This window comes from Sceloporus occidentalis, unplaced genomic scaffold (genome assembly GCF_023333645.1).
Source record: "Sceloporus occidentalis isolate IW3139 unplaced genomic scaffold, rSceOcc1.0.p SCAF_4, whole genome shotgun sequence".
Taxonomy (NCBI): domain Eukaryota; kingdom Metazoa; phylum Chordata; class Lepidosauria; order Squamata; family Phrynosomatidae; genus Sceloporus; species Sceloporus occidentalis.
In genome coordinates, this window is record NW_028316984.1 from 147,815,810 (window position 1) to 147,835,043 (window position 19,234).

The window sequence follows — 19,234 nt, forward strand, 5'->3', positions numbered from 1 at the left end:
TCAAGGATATGTAAGTATTTCACTAAAGGATGACTATAAGTCTGACTACAGGCAACATCACATTTTGTCTTGACTACTTGTATCTGGGACTGATTGAAAATCCAGAGTTTTGGCAAAATACAAACAAGTTTAGCAGTACATTCATTTTTTTGCCCATTCTTCTGAACATTAGGGTTTGTTAATGCTTATCTCCTTAAAATAACTACAAATTCATGTCCTATCTTTACACTATCTGACTAATAATAGCTGAAACAACAATGAATAAACTTGCATGTATGTGTGTGGAATTTTTTCCACTGAAAAATACAGGATTTGAAAATTTTCTGTACAGAATTTTCTGCCCCATATCTATGCTCCTAATTTATTGCAAATCTAGCACTCTGGTTGTCATGTACCTGAAGTACTAGAAAATGATCCTTTCAGATTTTGTACCGGCAGATTATCAGACGTTTCTCTAAAATAAACACACACAAAAAAATTAAAACAAACAAACAAAATTCAAAAGGATAAATGTTAAGGGTGGGGGGGGGATCCTTACTTTGATTATTGATTATACAGAATTCAGATGTGTGATGTCTACCTCAGAATTTCCTGATATTTAATTTCCCAGAATCATCTGCTGAAAGTGGATGCCAGCTGCCAGTAATGCAGAACAAACCCACAAACATCTGACTGCCACACTGCCTCTAGTTCAGCATACAGAACCTGGTTCACACATCTAACCAGCTACATTCTGGGAGCCCTGATATAACTAAGTTTAAAACAAATGTCATGGGTATTCAATTGATCTGCACTAATCTTAAGAAATATTAAAACATGACAGTAAACTCAGGCTGGCATCCTGTTCAGTCTTAACAATGGTGCATGTGAGGTGTATGACATGAATTTTTGAATTCACATTTATTGTCATTGCACCACTGCAAAGACCAAAATCTACCTGAGGATCTAGGCAGTCCCATTACAATGGAAGAACACTGGTTGGAACTTAACCTTTACAACAAAATATAATTAGTATTCTATTGGCTAAGTTAATTTAAGCATAGCTTACCTGTTACTTCTTTCATCACAGAATTTGGTCCTCAGTTTCTGGACTAGATGATCAACTAGATCAGACTCCAAAATTCTTTTTTCTGTCTGTCTTTCCTTCTCAAATGATTTCACCTGCAAAACCATAAACTGAGTGTTTGAACTATCCTTATATTGCTACTTTAAAAAAAAAAGCACTGATAAAATTTAAAAAATAGGAGATGAACTCAGACTGTGAAGTCGAAGGCTTTCATGGCCAGTATCCATAGTTTTTGTGGGTTTTTTGGGCTATGTGGCTATGTTCTAGAAAAGTTTCTTACTGACATTTCGCCAGCATCTCTGAGATACCAGCCACAGATGCTGGCAAAACGTCAGGAAGAAACTCTTCTAGAACATGGCCACATAGCCTGAAAAACCCACAAAAAACTATCAAATTAGACTATTTTTTAAAAGATAGCAAACATAATCTCAACAATTAACATTCATGTGATAAATAAGAAAATTAATGTGATGTCTGTGACTAGAAGTGGCAACCCACTTTTCTGTGATCAGAGTATTGCACAATACTCCTTAATACATTTTCTTTTCTACATGTACTGGACAGATGGAACAGAAAGGACTTTGTCTTGCAGTGCTGTTTACATTCAACCCCTCTCTCTCTTTATGTCTCTCTCACATACCCCCCCAAAAGACAGAATGTAAAATCCTTCACCAACTTAAAAAACAAACTTAAAAACAAAAATTACCACTGTGCACTGGCTTAGAACCAGAGCATCCCTTAATAAATACCTCCTCCCAATTTCCACCAACTCCCTCCACACACTAACACACTGTTGCAGTTACATACCTCACCCTTCCAGAGAATTCCCTCATCGGTGATTTTTTTAGAGGAACTGGGGGCTTAAGTGGGATACTGAGGGTGGGGTAGAATTCCACTGCATAGCTTAGAGCCATCCTTACTGGTCTTCACCCATTTTACAAAAATACATTTTAGACATCTATGCATCCTATTTGTTTAAAAAAAGTTGCTTTTTTTAAAAAAAAACCTGCACGTTTAATGATATTTATTCATTCGATACAGTGCTCCCCTCCCTTACACAGGGGATCTGTTCTAGGCCCCCCATGTAAGGGGAAAATCGCGTATGCTCGTGCCTCATTGAAAATGGGGCGCGTGCACATTACATTCTCCTGCGGCTTCAGCATATGCTAAAAGCCATGGAATTGAAGCCTGCGTATGGCACTGTACATTACATCCCAGCTGCCTTCCATCACACAAAGCTGGACCACGCTTTGACAAAATACTGCAACAGTTCAAAATGGGAACAATCAAAGCAGGGCTTGAAGAGAAATGCAGCCCAGACACGTTACCTTCACATGATTTCCTTCTTTATCAGAGATGAGGGCTACATAGATGATCCCAGAACACCTGCAGTATTCCTGTAATTCTTCCTGGGACTAAAACAATTATAAATTAGACAAAGCAAAATATAATAATTTAGTTCTTTTACATCACTGTCCATTTTCTAAAAAAGGACAAGAAAGTCACACAGAAAGCCAGTGTGGACTTGAATTCAGAAGAGGTGACTTCAAATGTCTGCTCATCACAAAACCTACTTTGGTCAGTTGCTATCCTTCATCCTGACCTACTTTCCAAGGATTGTTGCAGGGGTATGGAGAGAACCACATACACCACCCAGACTTTTCAGGAGGAAGGGAAGATTTATGAAATTCACTTTTCAAAAGACAGATAATATATACAGGATAAGGTTGGAGGCTCCACCATTGTATTAAGCAATCCATTCTGCTACTACCGCCTGCTCTCCACAACATCAGTTTTAAGTAGCAGGCAGGCTGACTACTATTATTTCATCCTTTACTTGGCAGGGCAAGTAAGTAGGCAGATAGGTAAGATAGTAAGACAGCACATGTCTTTTGGCCACCTCTAGTGAGTTTCCATTGAAAACAATGGAGGCTGTCTATGTGGGGGGAAACAGGCATTACTCAAGGTATCCTGGCAACTGAGACACAGATTCCAGGTTTTCTCCTAAAAAGGGTTAATTAATGTTAACAATTTTCTATCCTCTAAAGATACCCCATATTTGCCATACGATGGGGGATTCCTCACTTTGCCTAAAGGCTGCCCTACCCCAGACTTTAGAAAATGCTAAATTAAGTCTAGGAACAATATAGGAACCAGAGAAAAGACTTACCTGGGACCAGTCATACATAATTTCAGCTGCAATCCCCGCAGCCCAGAGTTTCTGAACAATGTTGATAGATCTTGTCATTGATGTCTGGCCAACACTAACCACTAACAGATCACAAGAACTCACTGTAAGCTGGAAGATAAGTAAGAACAACAGATTAGAATGTTTCAGTAACTGCCTCATTCAGTGTTTCTAAAAATTATGAAACTGGAACAGAAAGAATCTTGGCCAGCGCATCCTCTTGGTCACTCAATGTTGTACATATTGCTGGTCAATAATGATAAAGAATTCTTGCAGTCACACAAAATATGTGTCTAAACAAATGTTACTGTGGAAGGAGATGGACTCTACACAACGATATGAAATGGAGTCTAGATTTCTATTTTATTACTTTGAATGAGCCATGTGTTCTACTTCCCATTAATATTTGTATTATTTTTACTATGATGACAAAAATAATGAGTAAAACAAGAACACACTTAATGTTACATGATCTTTTTTCATTTATTTTAGAAAGTCTAAGAGAGGTTTGCATTCATCTTTGCAGTTTCTTACTGAAATTACTTGAAGTAACATCAACTATGTAAAGCAGAAAGACAAACGTACAGGTTCTTCCATATTCAAAACTGCTGAACTTATTCTGTCTATAGCTATGCTGACACCAACAGCTGAAGGTACTGGACCAACTGTTTGTGGGCCTCTGAATTGTGGAATCTGAAGAAACAAAAAGCAGAGGTACATTAGAAATATATCAACACATGATTTTTCATTATATAAAAACTATGTATTTTTGTACTCACCAGATGATCATACCTGCCACCAGCAGCAAGAATGTCAGTTACCATTCTTTGTCTACGTTTAACATATGCAATAAACTGAAATATAATACCATTGTGCTGCTGTATTTTATAAACTAGCCCCAGATTTATGGATACCTGTAAGATAAAATGCTTAGTTTATTTATAGTCTTTTTCACAGATAACAGCTGAGCAAAATATTTAGAGATACCCAAAGAAAACACATACTAAAACAAAAGCATATTACAACTCCCTATTTAAAGCATGATCCCAAAAAACCCATAATATCTGCCACTCTTGGCTCACACTTCACCTACTTCTATAGTTATCTGGCAATCCTAAAATTATCATTTCAAGCGGCAAACAATTCAATGGATCCAAACACATTAGTCAAATTCAAGCGTCTACATCTATTGTGTAATAAAAGTATCATCCCTCAGGCTTCCCAACATTACTTCTCAATATAAATGCACAAGATGATCTTCAGCTTTAAATATCATACAGAACCCGAAGTTGATAGCTTGTAAATCTTATAAATTTGCACAATATAGTAATTTTGCAAATTTATAAGATTTACAAGCTACAGCATCAACTTCTGTTTTCTGCATGATATTTAAAGCTGAAGATCATCTTGTGCAGTTATTCAGTAATTTGAGCCATAAACACTACTAATGTAGTGGTATAACCCATTCCATTTTACAAACCTGAAATTTTATGCCAAGTTTCTTTAACAAACCCATTGTTTCTTCAAGCTCTTTCATGCCAAGTTTCACCAATGCAGTGACCCCCGTTTTTTGCTTTAACATTGTGTTTAACAGTGGGGTTAGATCTTGCAGTTCTCCTTTTTGCTCAATAAATCTATAGAGTCGAACAAGCTGAAAAGTAAGGAACAAATATATAGCGCATTATTTATGAACTAGTGCAAGTTGAAGAGCCGAACTCAAAGAAAAGCCATAAGAGTAAGTTTTATTTGTTTCAGAAATAAAAAAGTTCAAAGCAACTAAGTTTCTAAATATTAGTCTTGTAGCAAAAGCAACAAGGAATCCCATAGCATCTCAGATTGTTATATCATGAGCTTTTGTGGACTGCAGTCCACTTCATAAGATGAATGAGCTGTTGTCCAAAATTTCAGTCACACATGACAAGCAACATAAATGACTATGCTATCTATGTACCCTTCTCCTTCAGAATGGTGTGCTCTATTTGTAAGTTGTGTATGCTTTTGAATGATTTTGTACTATTTATACCATTTATCAGCTAGGGTTTTCATCTGATTTTCTTTAAAATTGTCTTTTAACTTTCATTGTCATGTTTTAGCTGTTTCTGACCTTACTTTTTGTGAGCCAATTTGAGTCCCACACCAAGAGAAATGTAGTATATAAATTCAATGTATGTATTAATGCATGTGTGCATGCATGATCACTCCAAAATTATGGAATGACCTGCCAGAGGAGATCTGTTGTATTACTACCTTAGATGCTTTTAAGAAAGCTATTAAAGCGGATCTCTTCCAGCGGGCCTTTCCCATCTGATTCTATATAAGCAGTCTACCCACCTAGCCTCCCCTATTGCTGCCATTGGTCCCTGTCCTCTTCCTTAGAAAATATCTTCTTGCCAAATTTTACCCGTATTTTAAGAAATTCGCTTGGAATGTTTTTTAACCTAGTTTATTGTTTAATCACTTTTATATATTGTTTATGTTTTTATGATGGGGGGAGAGTTGGGATATGGGGTTGTTTCTTTGATTGTAATTTTAACTGTATCATGTTTTATCTTTATACTATTGGAATCTGCTTTGATTCCTTGCGAAAAAGCGGAATATAAATAAATTTGATGACGACGACGACAATAACAATGATGTCTGATTGCTAGAGAAGGGCTGGATTGAAGCTTGCTCAGCCAAATCAAAAGGAAGGGTTTTTTCCTTTTGCTTTCCACCCAACCATAAAATGGCTTGTTTGCTGGTTCAAGTTCTAGAAGGGAGAAATCTGGGCTTCATTGTTTTCTCATCTCCTGCTTATCATTTACAAGATACACAATGTCAATCAGTACTCAGGAGTGAAAACAGGATCAGCCTCTCAACAGGGCATCAAAAATACAAGAAATTGATGTTTTTATATCTATAAAAATATCTTCAGTTTCTTTATTACTTTGCAATTGGCTACTCAAATATTGTAGCTGTTCTTTTCCATTACAACTGAAATAATTTAAGAAAAGGAGGTGAGGCTTGGGGGGAGAGGAGCAGAATATAATGGAGCACTGGAAACTTCTACTCAGTTCCTTATTTTGGTTTCCTGAAGTGCTTAGCATTAAAGAAAAAATGCCATCAATAGCAATATGCCTTGCTTTTAACCAGGAGAATACAAGGTAAAAGACCAGTAATTTTTCACAAAATAGTGACCTCCTGTTGAAAACCTATGCTAGTGTGTATGAAGTTTAAAAGCTACATACATTAGGTTTACTTGTTAACTTTTCTGGAAAATGCTCAAGTTTAAAGAGGAACACATAAATGCATCTATAAATTAACCAAGTAAGAGACTTTGAAATTACTTACACTGTTTGATGACAGAGAAATATTGCAGAACTTAGCTTCCACTTCTCTTTTAGTTAGTTTTTCAGTCTGCAGCAAAATAAATGATCACTATAGACATATTCCCCTATTCCCAGCTTAATTTTAAAAAGCCATCCTAAGAGAGTTAAAATGTGGCAATTAAATTTCCATCTAATCACCCATAGCTATTTAAAATTCATATCATCAGGGAGATTTGAGGTAAGCATTGGATCTAGAATAATCAGTATACCAATTATGCACAACAATTACATATTTTCTGCCCTTTGAGACCTGGCACTCCTCTCTGTCCTTGGAAGAATGCTTGAAAGCAGTCTCACAGTTTCACATAAGATTTGAACTAAACAGAGTCCAATTTTCTTTATCTTAAAGTAAATGTTGTATTAGCTCCCACCTCTATCATGATGGTACTTTCTTCCCTCCCCTTTACTGCTTTTTCCATCACCCAAGAACAGTTCCAGCGTGTTTTCCAACTCAATCAAGTATCTTTTGGGGAAGTGGGGGGATACTCCTATTCCAGTTCTACTGAGTGATAGAGTTCTGTCACAGGAATGCCCCCATGATGTCTACTTAAGAAAAAAAATATTTACATTTGTGTAAGAATATAGATGTGGTCAAATAGTCATTACAAGAATGGTAATGCAGGGCACATAGGCAACAATCAACCTGTATGTAAATTCAGTGTATGTCTGTGGCAGGTGATCCAGCAATATTTTGTGCGCGTCTCCCTACCCTGATCACAGCATCTAGGAAGAACTACTACTGCCTCAATGCAGTTGGATGGTTAACCCAATATACACCTTAAAATTGTCCACTGTTGCTTGAACCTGTTACTCAAGTCCTAGGGTTTATCTGCACTGCAGAATGAATACAGTTTGACACTGCTTTTACTGCCATGGCTCAATACTATGGAATCCTGGGATTTGTATTTTTGTGATTTCTCTGATAGAGAGCTCTGGTACCATAGCAAACAAAAGATAAGAAAATGGGTATAAGAAAAAGCAGCTGCAACAGGAAGACAAGTTTTCTTCTTGTTCTCTTTTATACTTTTTGCTGACTGTATTTACTCTCTGGCCTTAGTTTGCCCTTTTTGTTGTTATTGAGAAAAGGCTGTTTTTAAAATGGATTAATTTTCCAGTGTGTGGTCATCCAGACTGAATATTTCAGAAAGAGATGCCAGCCACAGATGCTGGTGAAACGTCAGAAAGAAACTCTTCTAGAACATGGCCACATAGCCCGAAAACTCCACAAAAACTAATTCTACCTATTCTTTACATGATTTTTCAGAAGCCTGCCCCTTGAAACAGAGCTATGTCAGTCTTTTTTCCTGAACTTTTAGGTTGAACATTTAGCTGAGAACACAGATACCTGGATGGCTAGTTGAAAGGCAACTGTGGCATTCTATAAAAGGCCAAATGTGGCCAATTTTGCATTGTGTAAATCTTGCGCATAACAGACAATTTCATCTGCCTCTTTAACCCAACCTGTTCTAACTATGACATTTTCTCTGAAGCTCATTGATTTTCTTTTGATTTTTGGTATACTATTCCTTCATTGAAGAGATTTGGTTCCTTGTTTTTCTGCTGTGATTTAAATATATTGTTAAATTAAATGCACTGAGACTATTCTCAAGATATTTCTGTTTATATACTACAGCAATAGAGAACCTAGTTTCAGAACTCTTGTCCTTTTCACCTCTTCTCTTTCAACCTGCTGAACTCTTTCAGCCTTTTAAATATAAGAAATGGTTCTGCTGCAATAATCTGTGTACCCTATCTATCTCTTCTATAACAAATCAAATAGGGTTTTTTTTACAGCTGTTGACTTACCACAGCATCATAGAGAATGGTGTAAACTTGATTAAGTTTATCTTCAGGGATTCCACAATGCACAAGGATAGCTTTCAGTAAGGCAGTGTGATTCAAGAAGATACTGTAGTTTCTTTCCTAATAAGAAAAGAGTTTGGATTTTATTTCTATTACTTTTTTTAATGACAACACATTTCAACGATCAACTGTTTTCTAATGCTTACTTCTTTCTACTACATCACTGTGTCTTCTCTAGGGATGGAATAAATATTTAGAAATATTCAAACTATGGTTGAAAAACATATTCTTGAGTGTTGAGAAACCATGATGGGAAGAATCCTGGACTGAAGAGAATCTTCACTGTTTAGGATTTATTCTGCACAAAATTCACAGTTGGTTGTTTGGCACAGAAAACATTATTTTCTGTGCAGGAAACAGTGTTTTCTGTGCAGAAAACATTATTTCTGCAAAGAAGTATTACTTTATGTGAAGAAAATGCTCTTTGTTCAGCACAGAGCAACCACATGCAAATTTTCAGCAAATACAAATTAAATTGTGAACAGACATTGAAAACTGGGCAGTTTTCAAAGACTTCCTTGCAGTGGCTGGAAACCTGCTGAAATTATTCATTCGTTCTTTCAAGAAGAAATTTAGTGAATAATTACATCCCTATTCTTGTCACATGAACCATTGAATCCACTGAAACGTGAAAAGTCTTATTTGAAATGGCACTTTGTCTTATAAAGAACTGTGTCCAGCTTATAAAGAAATGTAACATTCATTCCATGAGCCCAAAGACTTCTTTTTCTTCTTTCAACAATCTGTCTGGCAAACTGCTTTTGAACTATGGTATTTGGATGATGGTGGCCTAGTATTAAATGAAAACAAATTTTAAAGATAATGTGCAAATGTATAAGACAAACAAATGGGTCCTAGAACAGATCAAACCAGATCTCTGCCTGGAAGCCAAAATGATGAAAATGAGGCTGTCATATCATGAGAAGGCATGACTCACCTGAAAAGACAATAATGCCAGGAAAGGTTGAGGGCACTAGAAAGAGAGGAAGACTTGCACACCATATGGCTAGACTCAATTAGGAAGGTCAGAAAAACGAATCTACAAAACTTAAGCAAAGCAGCAGAGGTTGGGGGGGGGGGGGGGCTTGGACATATCCATAGGGTCACCATGAGTTGGGGCCAACTGGAGGGCAGTTAGCAACAACAAGCAGCTCCTGACACGCTAGCTAATTATTCAAGTTGATACTCACAATATAATTTTTTTTTAGAATCATGTTTGTGCTAAGTGAGAAATCCCGCATATTTGATGTTGATAGTTGAGGAAGTCAAGATGGTGCATTGGTTTGTCACTGCTGCCAGAAAGAAGCTCTGGTTCCCCTTGGAGGCACAACATTGCAAAGGCTTCTGCCCAGGCATGTTGTCAGATGTTCTTTGCCAGCAGCTGTTGGTGAGAAGCCCTTGACTGTGTCTTTGGGGGATTTTCTAGATAGGCTGGCCCACTCTAGACCTATCAGCTATACTGGCCTTGGAACTGATGTAGTGAAAGACAAAAAAATGTCTGCTGCATAATGATTTGGTGGATCTACTGCTCTGGTATTCCCTAGTCACACTATTTATAACACCACTTGACATGAATGGGGAGAGCAGGGGCTAGTTCTTTTATATATTTTTTTAAAAGTGCTAATTACAAGTTTCAGAAAGAATGAAAAAGAAAAATACTTGCCTGTAACACAGGAAATTCTTGGATTATTTCAGAAATTGTGTAAATTGTTTCCGCAATTGGTAAAAAACTGTTGCCAGCAGGAGTGATGATATCAAACGCACATTCTAAGAGCTCTCGTGGGTGACATCGGTCTAATTTTCGAGGCCTGAAAACCCTCTCAATGCAGTATCTAGAGAGGGGAAATATGAACACTTAAAATATAAATCCATTATTTATTTACTGATTACACTAGGCTAGACATCTCTACTAGACATAGGTGCATGTATGCCAGTTCTGCTACTACAAGTGGCTTGCAAAATTCTAAATTCTTAATGGTTTCATGATAATGACCATGTTGGCCATGCTGACTGAGGGATTATGAAAGGTCCAATCCAAAAAAATAACTCTTGTAAACTCGGCATCTTATATGAGAAGTGGTAAACCTGACAGGCACCAGTTACCAAGTGCCCCATCCAGCTCAGCCAACTGTCAGACATGAAAGTAGACCTAGGGTGTCCTAGAATTTGTAGTTTAGTAAGGCACCAAGCCTCTCTGACAGGCCAGGGTGAATACCTCACCAAAGTACTAATCCCAGGATTCCACAGGATGCAGCAAGGGTGCATCTACACCACACCTGTACAACTTGACCATAGGCTAAACTTTTGGGGGGGCTGCAGCTAGGTTTTAATTAATTATTATTCAATAATAACTAATAAATATTAATTAATTATTAATATTAATTTCACCCTCCTCCTCTGCTTGGCCCTCTCCTTGGGAGTAGGCCAAGCAGTGGAAGACTCTTGTTGGGTGAGCATTAGCCTGTCCTCCTCCTCCTCCTCCTCCTCCACCCACTCTCTCCTCAGGAGAAAGCTGGGCTGCAGAGGAAGTTTGAGGAGCATTACTGGAGGGATTAGCTGGCCATTAGCAACCAGCTACCACTAGAAATCATTCCACATCCTCACAGGCCATTGGAAACCCTTTAGCAGCCTGCAAGCCGTATGTTGTCCAGGCCTAATCTACTGTAGAAATAACACCATTTCACACCACTTTAACTGCTATGGCTCCATCCTACAGAATCCTGGGATCTCTAGTTTGGTGAGGCACTAGCACTTTTTGACAGAGGAGGATAAAGACTTTGTAAAACCACAAATCCCAGGGTACCAAAGGAAGGAGTTATTTAAAGTGACGTCTGACTGCATTATTTCTACAATGTAGATGCATCCTATAATGAGGGACTTAATATACTTAAAAACATACAAAAGATCAACATTAAAATAAAATAAAGCTATTAACAATATTAAAATAATTTAAAGTATACACTTAAAAATGATAAAGAACAGTTAAAAACAGTATAACAACATGAAATCCAGTGACATCTGGAGGGCCAGATACTTTCCACCCATGCCTTAAATAATATCTTTCTAGGTCCTATAATTTGAGATATTTATTGTAAATGGAGATACCTGAAAGAGGGAACTACACAACGCAGAACATATGCTCATCCAGTGAGCTTTGGCCTTTTCCTCAAGTCAGTTTTTATTTTTTAAAAGGTACAAAATATAAACATGTAGGTACCACTGCATAATCAAGTCTTCAAAAAAGAGGAATATAATTCCTGGATGGCTGACTTACCTTTTCAAGTTTGTTATGTTATTTCTAGCTACAAATCTTGCAAAAGGAATCTGAAAAATATGAAAGATTTAAAAAACAGGGTATAAATGGAAATTAAATAAATTAAATAAAATGACTTTTATCTATTATTTCCTAGTAAACATAGTGCCCTGTTTAAAATAAAGGAAAACAAGGTCTCAGTTTATATATTTAAACACCATCCAGGAACATGCAAGTGGGCTTCCAGTTACATAGGTGAGCTGATCCCTTGACTTCTTCTATCTGCGATCTCTATCAACTTCAGTGGATGTATGCTTTTCCCATCTAAGGAAAGTCTATGCATACTGAAGCCATCTCTCAAAGTGGAATATTTCTGTTGCCAGCACTAAGAAGAGGAATCTTCATTGTTATCTCCAACCAGTGATTGGTAATAATAGCTGTGATCCCCAAATTCCCACGGACTGGAGAAAACAGCAGAATTTCCACACACACTCCTCTTTCCCTTCCAACAAGGAAGGCCTGGATCAGAAGGTGGGCTTTACCCAAGACTCAAAGGGGGTACCTGCATTACTAAGTGTCAGGGGTTTCCCTCCAGTGTTTTGAGGCATCTATCTGCCAGTAAAGTGCAGATATATGAATTTTGAGATGGTGCAACTGTGTAAAAGCCTATATCACATGCCCACCTGAATTTCTTGATCAGACCCTACGTGAAAATGGAAAGAAGAAAGACTAGACAGGAAATATTAAGATCTTTAAAGACAATATTTGTACTCACCCTAAGATCATATGGAAGCATCACCAGCATTCCACTGTGATCCATCAAATATGAAACTTCACTGTGTTCATACAGTTTTCTGTTCCTGGGCATTAGCAAAGGTGTATGCAATTTGATGGCTCCTGTTCAAAGCAGGTTGAAATCCTATTAATTCCACAGTACAAGTAGGAAAGCAGTATTTAAGGAGGAAATTTCAGGAATCCAATATATTTCATATATTCTTAGCTTTCATGAAACAAATAATTGTATCCATGACTTGGTTAACAGTTTCTATATGAGAAATACTACTTGTCTTTGCAATTGTTGCAGTCATTATTTATTTGATATCAACTTTGCATTATTTCCCGGAATTGCCAACTTTGTCCAAAATCAAACTGTTGAGTGGGAATTGGGGACCACAACAGACAATGTGTGGTACTGATCTTTGAAAGATAAAAAAATTATTCAACTATTTACTCACTTACAAAAATAAGAATAAAAGTCAAATTTTTAAGATTATCAATGTATCTGCAAGCCATCAGTCCACCTTTTATGAGGTAGAAAACAAATGATGGGTTGAAATACGAACCAGAGCAAATTAATCTAATCATGTGCCTACCATGTCTTTTAAAAATCCGGCTGATTGTCTCACATACATGCTGCTGAATCTTGGCTGTCCGAACTGAAAAGCTACCCTAAATAGAAAAATAGACTATAAGTAATAGTCATACTCAACACAGGAAACATTCTATGCACAACCATCAAGTATGAAAATGCCTCTGCCACCACATTGTGGGGAAATAATATGGTACTTACATTCCACAAACAAAATGGAGAAATAATGTTAAGATTAGCAAATCTCTTATTTTCTGTTAATATCTGCAATGTAGGTATGCAGTCTGCTTGCGCTGTGTTGTGTTTTATGCCAATTGTTCAAATCATAACTATTTAAGGCATTTTCAACAATGTAATGCTTAGGTTAAAAAAAACAGACAATTCAGCTTTACGAGTATTTCACAGATGAAAAGAAAGCAGTAAATTAATAAAATGATTTTTGAAAAAAATATGTAAATTATGAAGCGCAAAGTATTTTCACAAAAAAGAAGTTCCTTGTTTACCATAGAGGTTGCTAACAGAAACTACATGTAGCACTTCTCTCTTGTCCTTCTGGCTTAATTTGGGAAATCAATGTGCAGCAAAGTTGACATCCATAATACTGATATTAGCAGAAACTACTAACTAGTTTTTACATACTGTGTATCCAGTCTTTCATTTCTATATAATTGGATCCAATAATCCAGCATGAATCTTTGATCTCATACAAAACGAATATGTAAGTGACTTCCACTGATTTACTCCTGTCATTGCAACCCTTCACAACACATCAAATATGGTTCCAGAGTCCCACAGAGATGGAGGGAAGAAACCTCCAGAAGGACTTAGGGCTCTGTAATCTATATAAAAGGCATGCTATTCCTGGAGGTTTCAGGATGCCAGGAAAAAAGAGACTCTGGGGTGTTTGGGGACCACAAAGACAGTCTTGGCAGGTGTATGTGTGAATGTAATCAAGGGGCCAGAATTAATCCACTCTACTCCCATTATCCATTGAGTTGTTATTAGGAAGCAAGTCTGTCTTTTGTGGCAGCTTGAAGATTTAATCAATTTTTATCTGGCACAGTTTCTCGAACCGCAATCTACCTCACTAGGGAAATGGAATCTACAGAGGTTTATGCTCTCAAGCCCCACTTGCTAGTCTTGTTCGTGCTATAAGATTATACTGTTCTTCCTGCAGCACAGCACCTCTCCTCCACATAATTCCCTGTGCAATTGTCAGTGGTGTGAGGCATTGCAAAACAAATAGAAGCAGGAAGTTTATTCACACACATATTGTCCTCTAGAGTCTGCACAAACAAATTTGCACTATTAGACAAAAGCATTCAGATCATTGTTAAATCCAAAGCTATTCAAAGTAAATTGGATTGCAGCGTAGCACATTGTTAGATGGGATGCCTTGATTGCTGAGCAAGTTATAAGTGTCCAGATTCAAACAGCTGCTATGATTGTAAGATTTTTTAAAAAAAAATATTATTATAAAACAAACCTTCAGGACATCACTATCATATGTATAATCTATTGCAGGAGAAATTCGCTGTGAGAATATCTGGCTCATCATTGTCCGGTAAGCTTTTCCATCTACATTTGCTAAAGTGTGATGAAGTACTTCATGAAGTTCAGACTCCTCCATCTGAGGAGGTGGAAGATGTTCACTTTTTAAAAGCTCCACAGCAGTTGGTCGTTTTGAAGGATCATGGTTCAACAGCCAGGTAATAACCAATTTCTAAAAACCAAGCCAAAATATGCAGACCTAGTTTAACCATGCAAGATTTTTCTTTTACAAAATAAAATTATTTACAACTTTTAGTTTAATTTTAACATCAGTATATTACAGGTGGCATGTGCTCCAAAGAATAGGATAAATTAATCTTTCAGAAACATGTTAATGAAATCTACAGGCTGCAGATGATTCAATTAAATCTTTTAAATATATACTTCCATGTTAGGAATCTATTTTTTTTCTGCTTCTGAATGTTCTTTTCTTTTGTTTCAGGTGTCACATAGTAATTTCTTAGGCACATTTTAATTTGAAGCAAGGATGGGAAAATAATGATTACATTTCTATACAGAATAATTGCTAAAATATGAATACCTGCTTTGCATTTTTCATTTCATCAAAGTCTTTTGGAAATTCAATAGATGGCTGAGAATAAAATAAAAAAGAATTAGTCATGGACAAAGTTATAGAAGATGCACATTCCAAAAGCCAGAATGTTTTTGGCTTTTGTAACAATAATTTTGAGATTCTTAAAACCAATCACCAGCCGTATTTCCATTCTTTTCCCAGGTTTTGCAAAAAGGAGTTTTGGTCACTGGTCAAGTGCTAAAATTGTGTACTATATTTAGTCTTTTTCAAGAAAATTTTAAATTATAATAGAAAATATTACATAATAACAGAAAATAATATATGTACTCTAAACACTTTTATTAGTGTCTTATGGTTGCAAAAAAGGTCAACTGTAAGATCTGATCTAGGTGGTTTTATATACAAAGGTATTTGTGTATGAGCTATTGAATCCATAAACAAATCTAAACAAAATAAACCTTCCAGAACTGCTGATTTGAAAATGTGTTCTGTTACCAAACAATATATCACAAGTGATCATATCACTTTTATACATACAAGCCTTAATTGACTGAGAATGAAGATCCTTTCTGATGCGGTAGTCAATGGATGGTAGGACATTTCAAAGAATATTATCCCCAAACTGAAGAGGTCCACTTTCTAGAAGAAGAATGAGGGAAGAAGTAAATGTTGTTGCAAAAAATAAAAGTGCTTTATTTGACAGTTTTCCTAACTTTCCAGAAATACTGATAGGAGTTTAAGCATGTTTTGTGACTCATGTTTAGATTATATTCTGAATTCTTAAGATTGCAAGTGTAATACTGTGTGCTTGCAGACACACTGAAGTGGCATTTTGCAGCAACTTCTATTACATTTTTGTATATTGCCAGTGCTTGAAGGAGAGGTGAGATCCAAGGACACCACATGCAAGACGGGGGCGGGTTATAGACTGCCCATTTGGGGTGGTCTGGACCCGCCCCTTTCCCCGGAGTATCGGGGCTTCAGTGGCTACACCGGCAGCCGCTGAGGCCCCGATCCGCCGCTTTTCGGGCTGCGGGGAAGCAGCAAAACGCCGCTTCCCCACAGCCTGAAAAGGGGTGTCCTTGGGGAGGGGTGTCCTTGGCCCCTTTCTCCCTTGCTTCGCTGGGCGCAGCCGTCTGAAGGCTGCGCCCAGCGAAGCAAACCGGCGCCGCAGACCAGGAAGGAGCTCCGAAACGGATTGCTGCGGATTGAGGACGTCACGTCCACGCCGCCCCGTCTAGAAGCGGCGCGGCCGTGACGTCCTCATGGCGGCGGCCATATGGAAGGGCCGCCACCGTTTAGTGCATGACGGGCACGCACTAGGGTTAGGGCAGTGCAGAAGCACCGCCCTTTTGTAATCCTAGTGCGTGCTCGTCACGCACTAAAGTGCCGGTGTGTAACCGGCCTGAGATTCTGGAAAGTGATTTTCAGGAATGACTTTTCAATCAGTACTGAGATGTCAGCAGCAGAAATGTGTAACACAAACTCCACACACAAACCAAAGTGTTTTCCACTTGTTCATAAGAATCTTTTGATACAATGCAGAGAGGTAACTCTAAAAATCCCACTCAGACAAGAGTGCATGATGGCAGTGGTGTCCCTAGGGTGGGTGTCACCCAGTGCGGTCAATATGGGGAGTTGAGAATTTGGGGGGAGGGACTTCTGGGGCAGGACTTCTGGCAGACTTCCAGAGCACGCAGGGGCACATGTGCGCAACTGGACATGCCCCCGCACTTCCCCAGGGAGTAGCCACTATCCTGGGGGGCATGTGCACAGCCCCAAAGAGGGCGGGGGAGAAGCCCTGGAGAGGGTCAGGGACTGACCCGGTGTTACCCCCCCTCTTCTGGAGTGTCACTTGATGCGTTCCACACACACTGTCCAGAGACGCTACTGCATGATAGCAGTTTCACTGAGAGGCATTTGATTTCCCAAGGAACTTTTACCTGATTGTAAGTAGACTTAGTATTTCCTTGGACCTCTGGACTCACATAAAGAGCAGTACCAATCATTCCTGTTAAGTTACCTGTTAATAATAAAGTTTAGTTATCAAGTATTTGTGGAAAACATTGGGAAAACAGAGGTAAAACTATGCACTTTATAGCATTTTATATTGAAAAGTGAATTATTTGGTTAGCTTGTTTTGTAGGCATTTGCCCAACTGGTGATATTTCTCAAAATACACAACAAAGCACATTTTCCCCATCTTCTTTACATATCTTAAGCTGTAAAGATCTGTTTTATTCCTGTCTACAGTGTAATCAAAAATACACTGATCTGCCATGATGTTTCATTAGAATTCAGGAAGTCATTACTCAATATTCTCTGCGCCACAACACTTTATATTCAAGTCTCATATCACCCTCTTACCAATGAAGGTGTTAGATGAAGATGTTGCTTTGCTTCTTACTACTAAAAGTCAATTCAGCTTAGGCTGCCAACTACTTCTTTATAAGAAGCAACAGTCAGAAAGCTGAAGTAACTGAGGCAATATTCTTCTCAAATGCTAGGAATGCTCATAGAACTCAGTTGTTAAGGACTAAGAGGTCCTTGAAAATATTCTGATTTAAATAGAGCTTGAGGTACACTGCAGTTGTCTGGACAACCTGCAAACAGAACATATTGTAATTTTTTTTAAAAAATCTGGATACACAGAGACAGTTTGGAGGTAGATTTGAGCTGGTACAGCCAGAATTAGAAGATATGGTAGCTTGAGAAATCCTGCTAAAGGAGATAGTCAAGTGTAGTTTTATTTTCAGTAGGTAAGAACACAGGATGTCACAGGAATCCTACCCTGCTGATATAGCTAGTAAAACAAAACTGGAGAAAAAACAATGGACCAAACAAGAGGAAAAGAGATTTCAGCTCAATAGTGGGAAGAACTTCTTGACAATAAGAGCTGTTTGACACTGGAATGTGTGGTGGAGTCTCCTTCTTTGGAAGTTTTTGAACAGAGGCTGAATGGCCATGTGTTGGGGGTGCTTTGATTGTATATTCCTGCATGGCAGGGGGTTTGACTGGATGGTCCTTGTGGTCTCTTCCAACTCTATGATTCAAAGCAGACAATAGTGTGTGACACCCTAATGTATAGAGGCAGTTGATGGATTCACTACCATTCAAAATAGGTGAGATGTTTGAATCTCTAGGGCAAAATATAGCACAAGAGGTATGACAGATTGGAGTTCCTTAATAAATACAGGAACTGTTGAATACCAGTAACATTAGGGCTCACCACGAATTAAGATGTTGATTGTGGTCAATGTGGCTAAGTGATGGATGAGTCCTGATTTTGGATTCTGAAGGAAATCATCTTACTACAGGAAGATTCTTTGAAAACTGCTCTGTAGCAGAAGGTATAAATAAGCTCATTTATACCTACCAGAAGGATCATTGTTATCCAAATGATCATCTGAAATTCCTTCTCCTTGTTTGGTGTCTGCCTGAAAAAGAAATCCCAGTAAACCTGATTACATGCACCACAAGTTTCATGTATCTGATGGTTCAAAATTTTAAATGTTCCAGAATCTATGCAATAAATGGCATACCAGTCATGGATGAGTCAGTATATCTCAGCCTAATCTACCTTATTATTTATTGTTAACCACCATCTCGACCCATGGTGACTCTGTGGATGAGAAATCTCCAAGACCACTGCACTGCTCAGTTCCTGCAAACTCATACTTGTGACTTCTTTAATAGAATCCATTAATCTAGCATGTGGCCTCCTTTCTTTCAGCTACCCTCCACCTTTCCTAGCATTATTGTTTTTTCCAATGAGTCGTGCCCTCTCATGATGTGTTCAAAGTACGACAGCCTCAGTTTTGTCATCTTAGATTTCTGGCTTGATCTATTATAGGACTTAACTGTTTGTCTTCTTGGCTGTCTCTTATCTTCCTTCTTTACTGTCCAGCTCTCACATCCATACAAGGCTTGTATGATTCTAACTTTTGTGTTGCATTCTTTCATAGCTGTAAATCTACAGCACTATATAAATAAAGTTTAATAATAATAGCTGTCCTACTTATGAAAATACTATTATTTTAT

At 37.8% G+C, this 19,234-nt stretch overlaps 1 protein-coding gene across 4 annotated transcripts in view; it reads right to left on the bottom strand.

Annotated features, from left to right (window-relative positions):
* EIF2AK4 (eukaryotic translation initiation factor 2 alpha kinase 4) overlaps positions 1-19,234 on the bottom strand; it is a 55,701-nt gene that overhangs the window by 5,477 nt on the left and 30,990 nt on the right. For 3 of the 4 annotated variants that reach the window (XM_089521975.1, XM_089521974.1, XM_089521972.1), the window contains 18 exons: positions 18,570-18,630; positions 17,137-17,216; positions 15,731-15,832; positions 15,200-15,250; positions 14,594-14,830; positions 13,112-13,187; positions 12,514-12,635; positions 11,760-11,809; positions 10,149-10,317; positions 8,429-8,545; positions 6,585-6,650; positions 4,735-4,905; positions 4,034-4,168; positions 3,840-3,947; positions 3,237-3,365; positions 2,395-2,481; positions 1,049-1,161; positions 396-454 (listed from right to left, as the gene is read on the bottom strand). In XM_089521975.1, coding sequence (XP_089378101.1) covers positions 396-454; positions 1,049-1,161; positions 2,395-2,481; positions 3,237-3,365; positions 3,840-3,947; positions 4,034-4,168; positions 4,735-4,905; positions 6,585-6,650; positions 8,429-8,545; positions 10,149-10,317; positions 11,760-11,809; positions 12,514-12,635; positions 13,112-13,187; positions 14,594-14,830; positions 15,200-15,250; positions 15,731-15,832; positions 17,137-17,216; positions 18,570-18,630 — 1,933 coding nt within the window. The remainder of the gene's footprint in view (positions 1-395; positions 455-1,048; positions 1,162-2,394; positions 2,482-3,236; positions 3,366-3,839; positions 3,948-4,033; positions 4,169-4,734; positions 4,906-6,584; positions 6,651-8,428; positions 8,546-10,148; positions 10,318-11,759; positions 11,810-12,513; positions 12,636-13,111; positions 13,188-14,593; positions 14,831-15,199; positions 15,251-15,730; positions 15,833-17,136; positions 17,217-18,569; positions 18,631-19,234) is intronic. The other variant, XM_089521973.1, reaches the window with a different exon arrangement.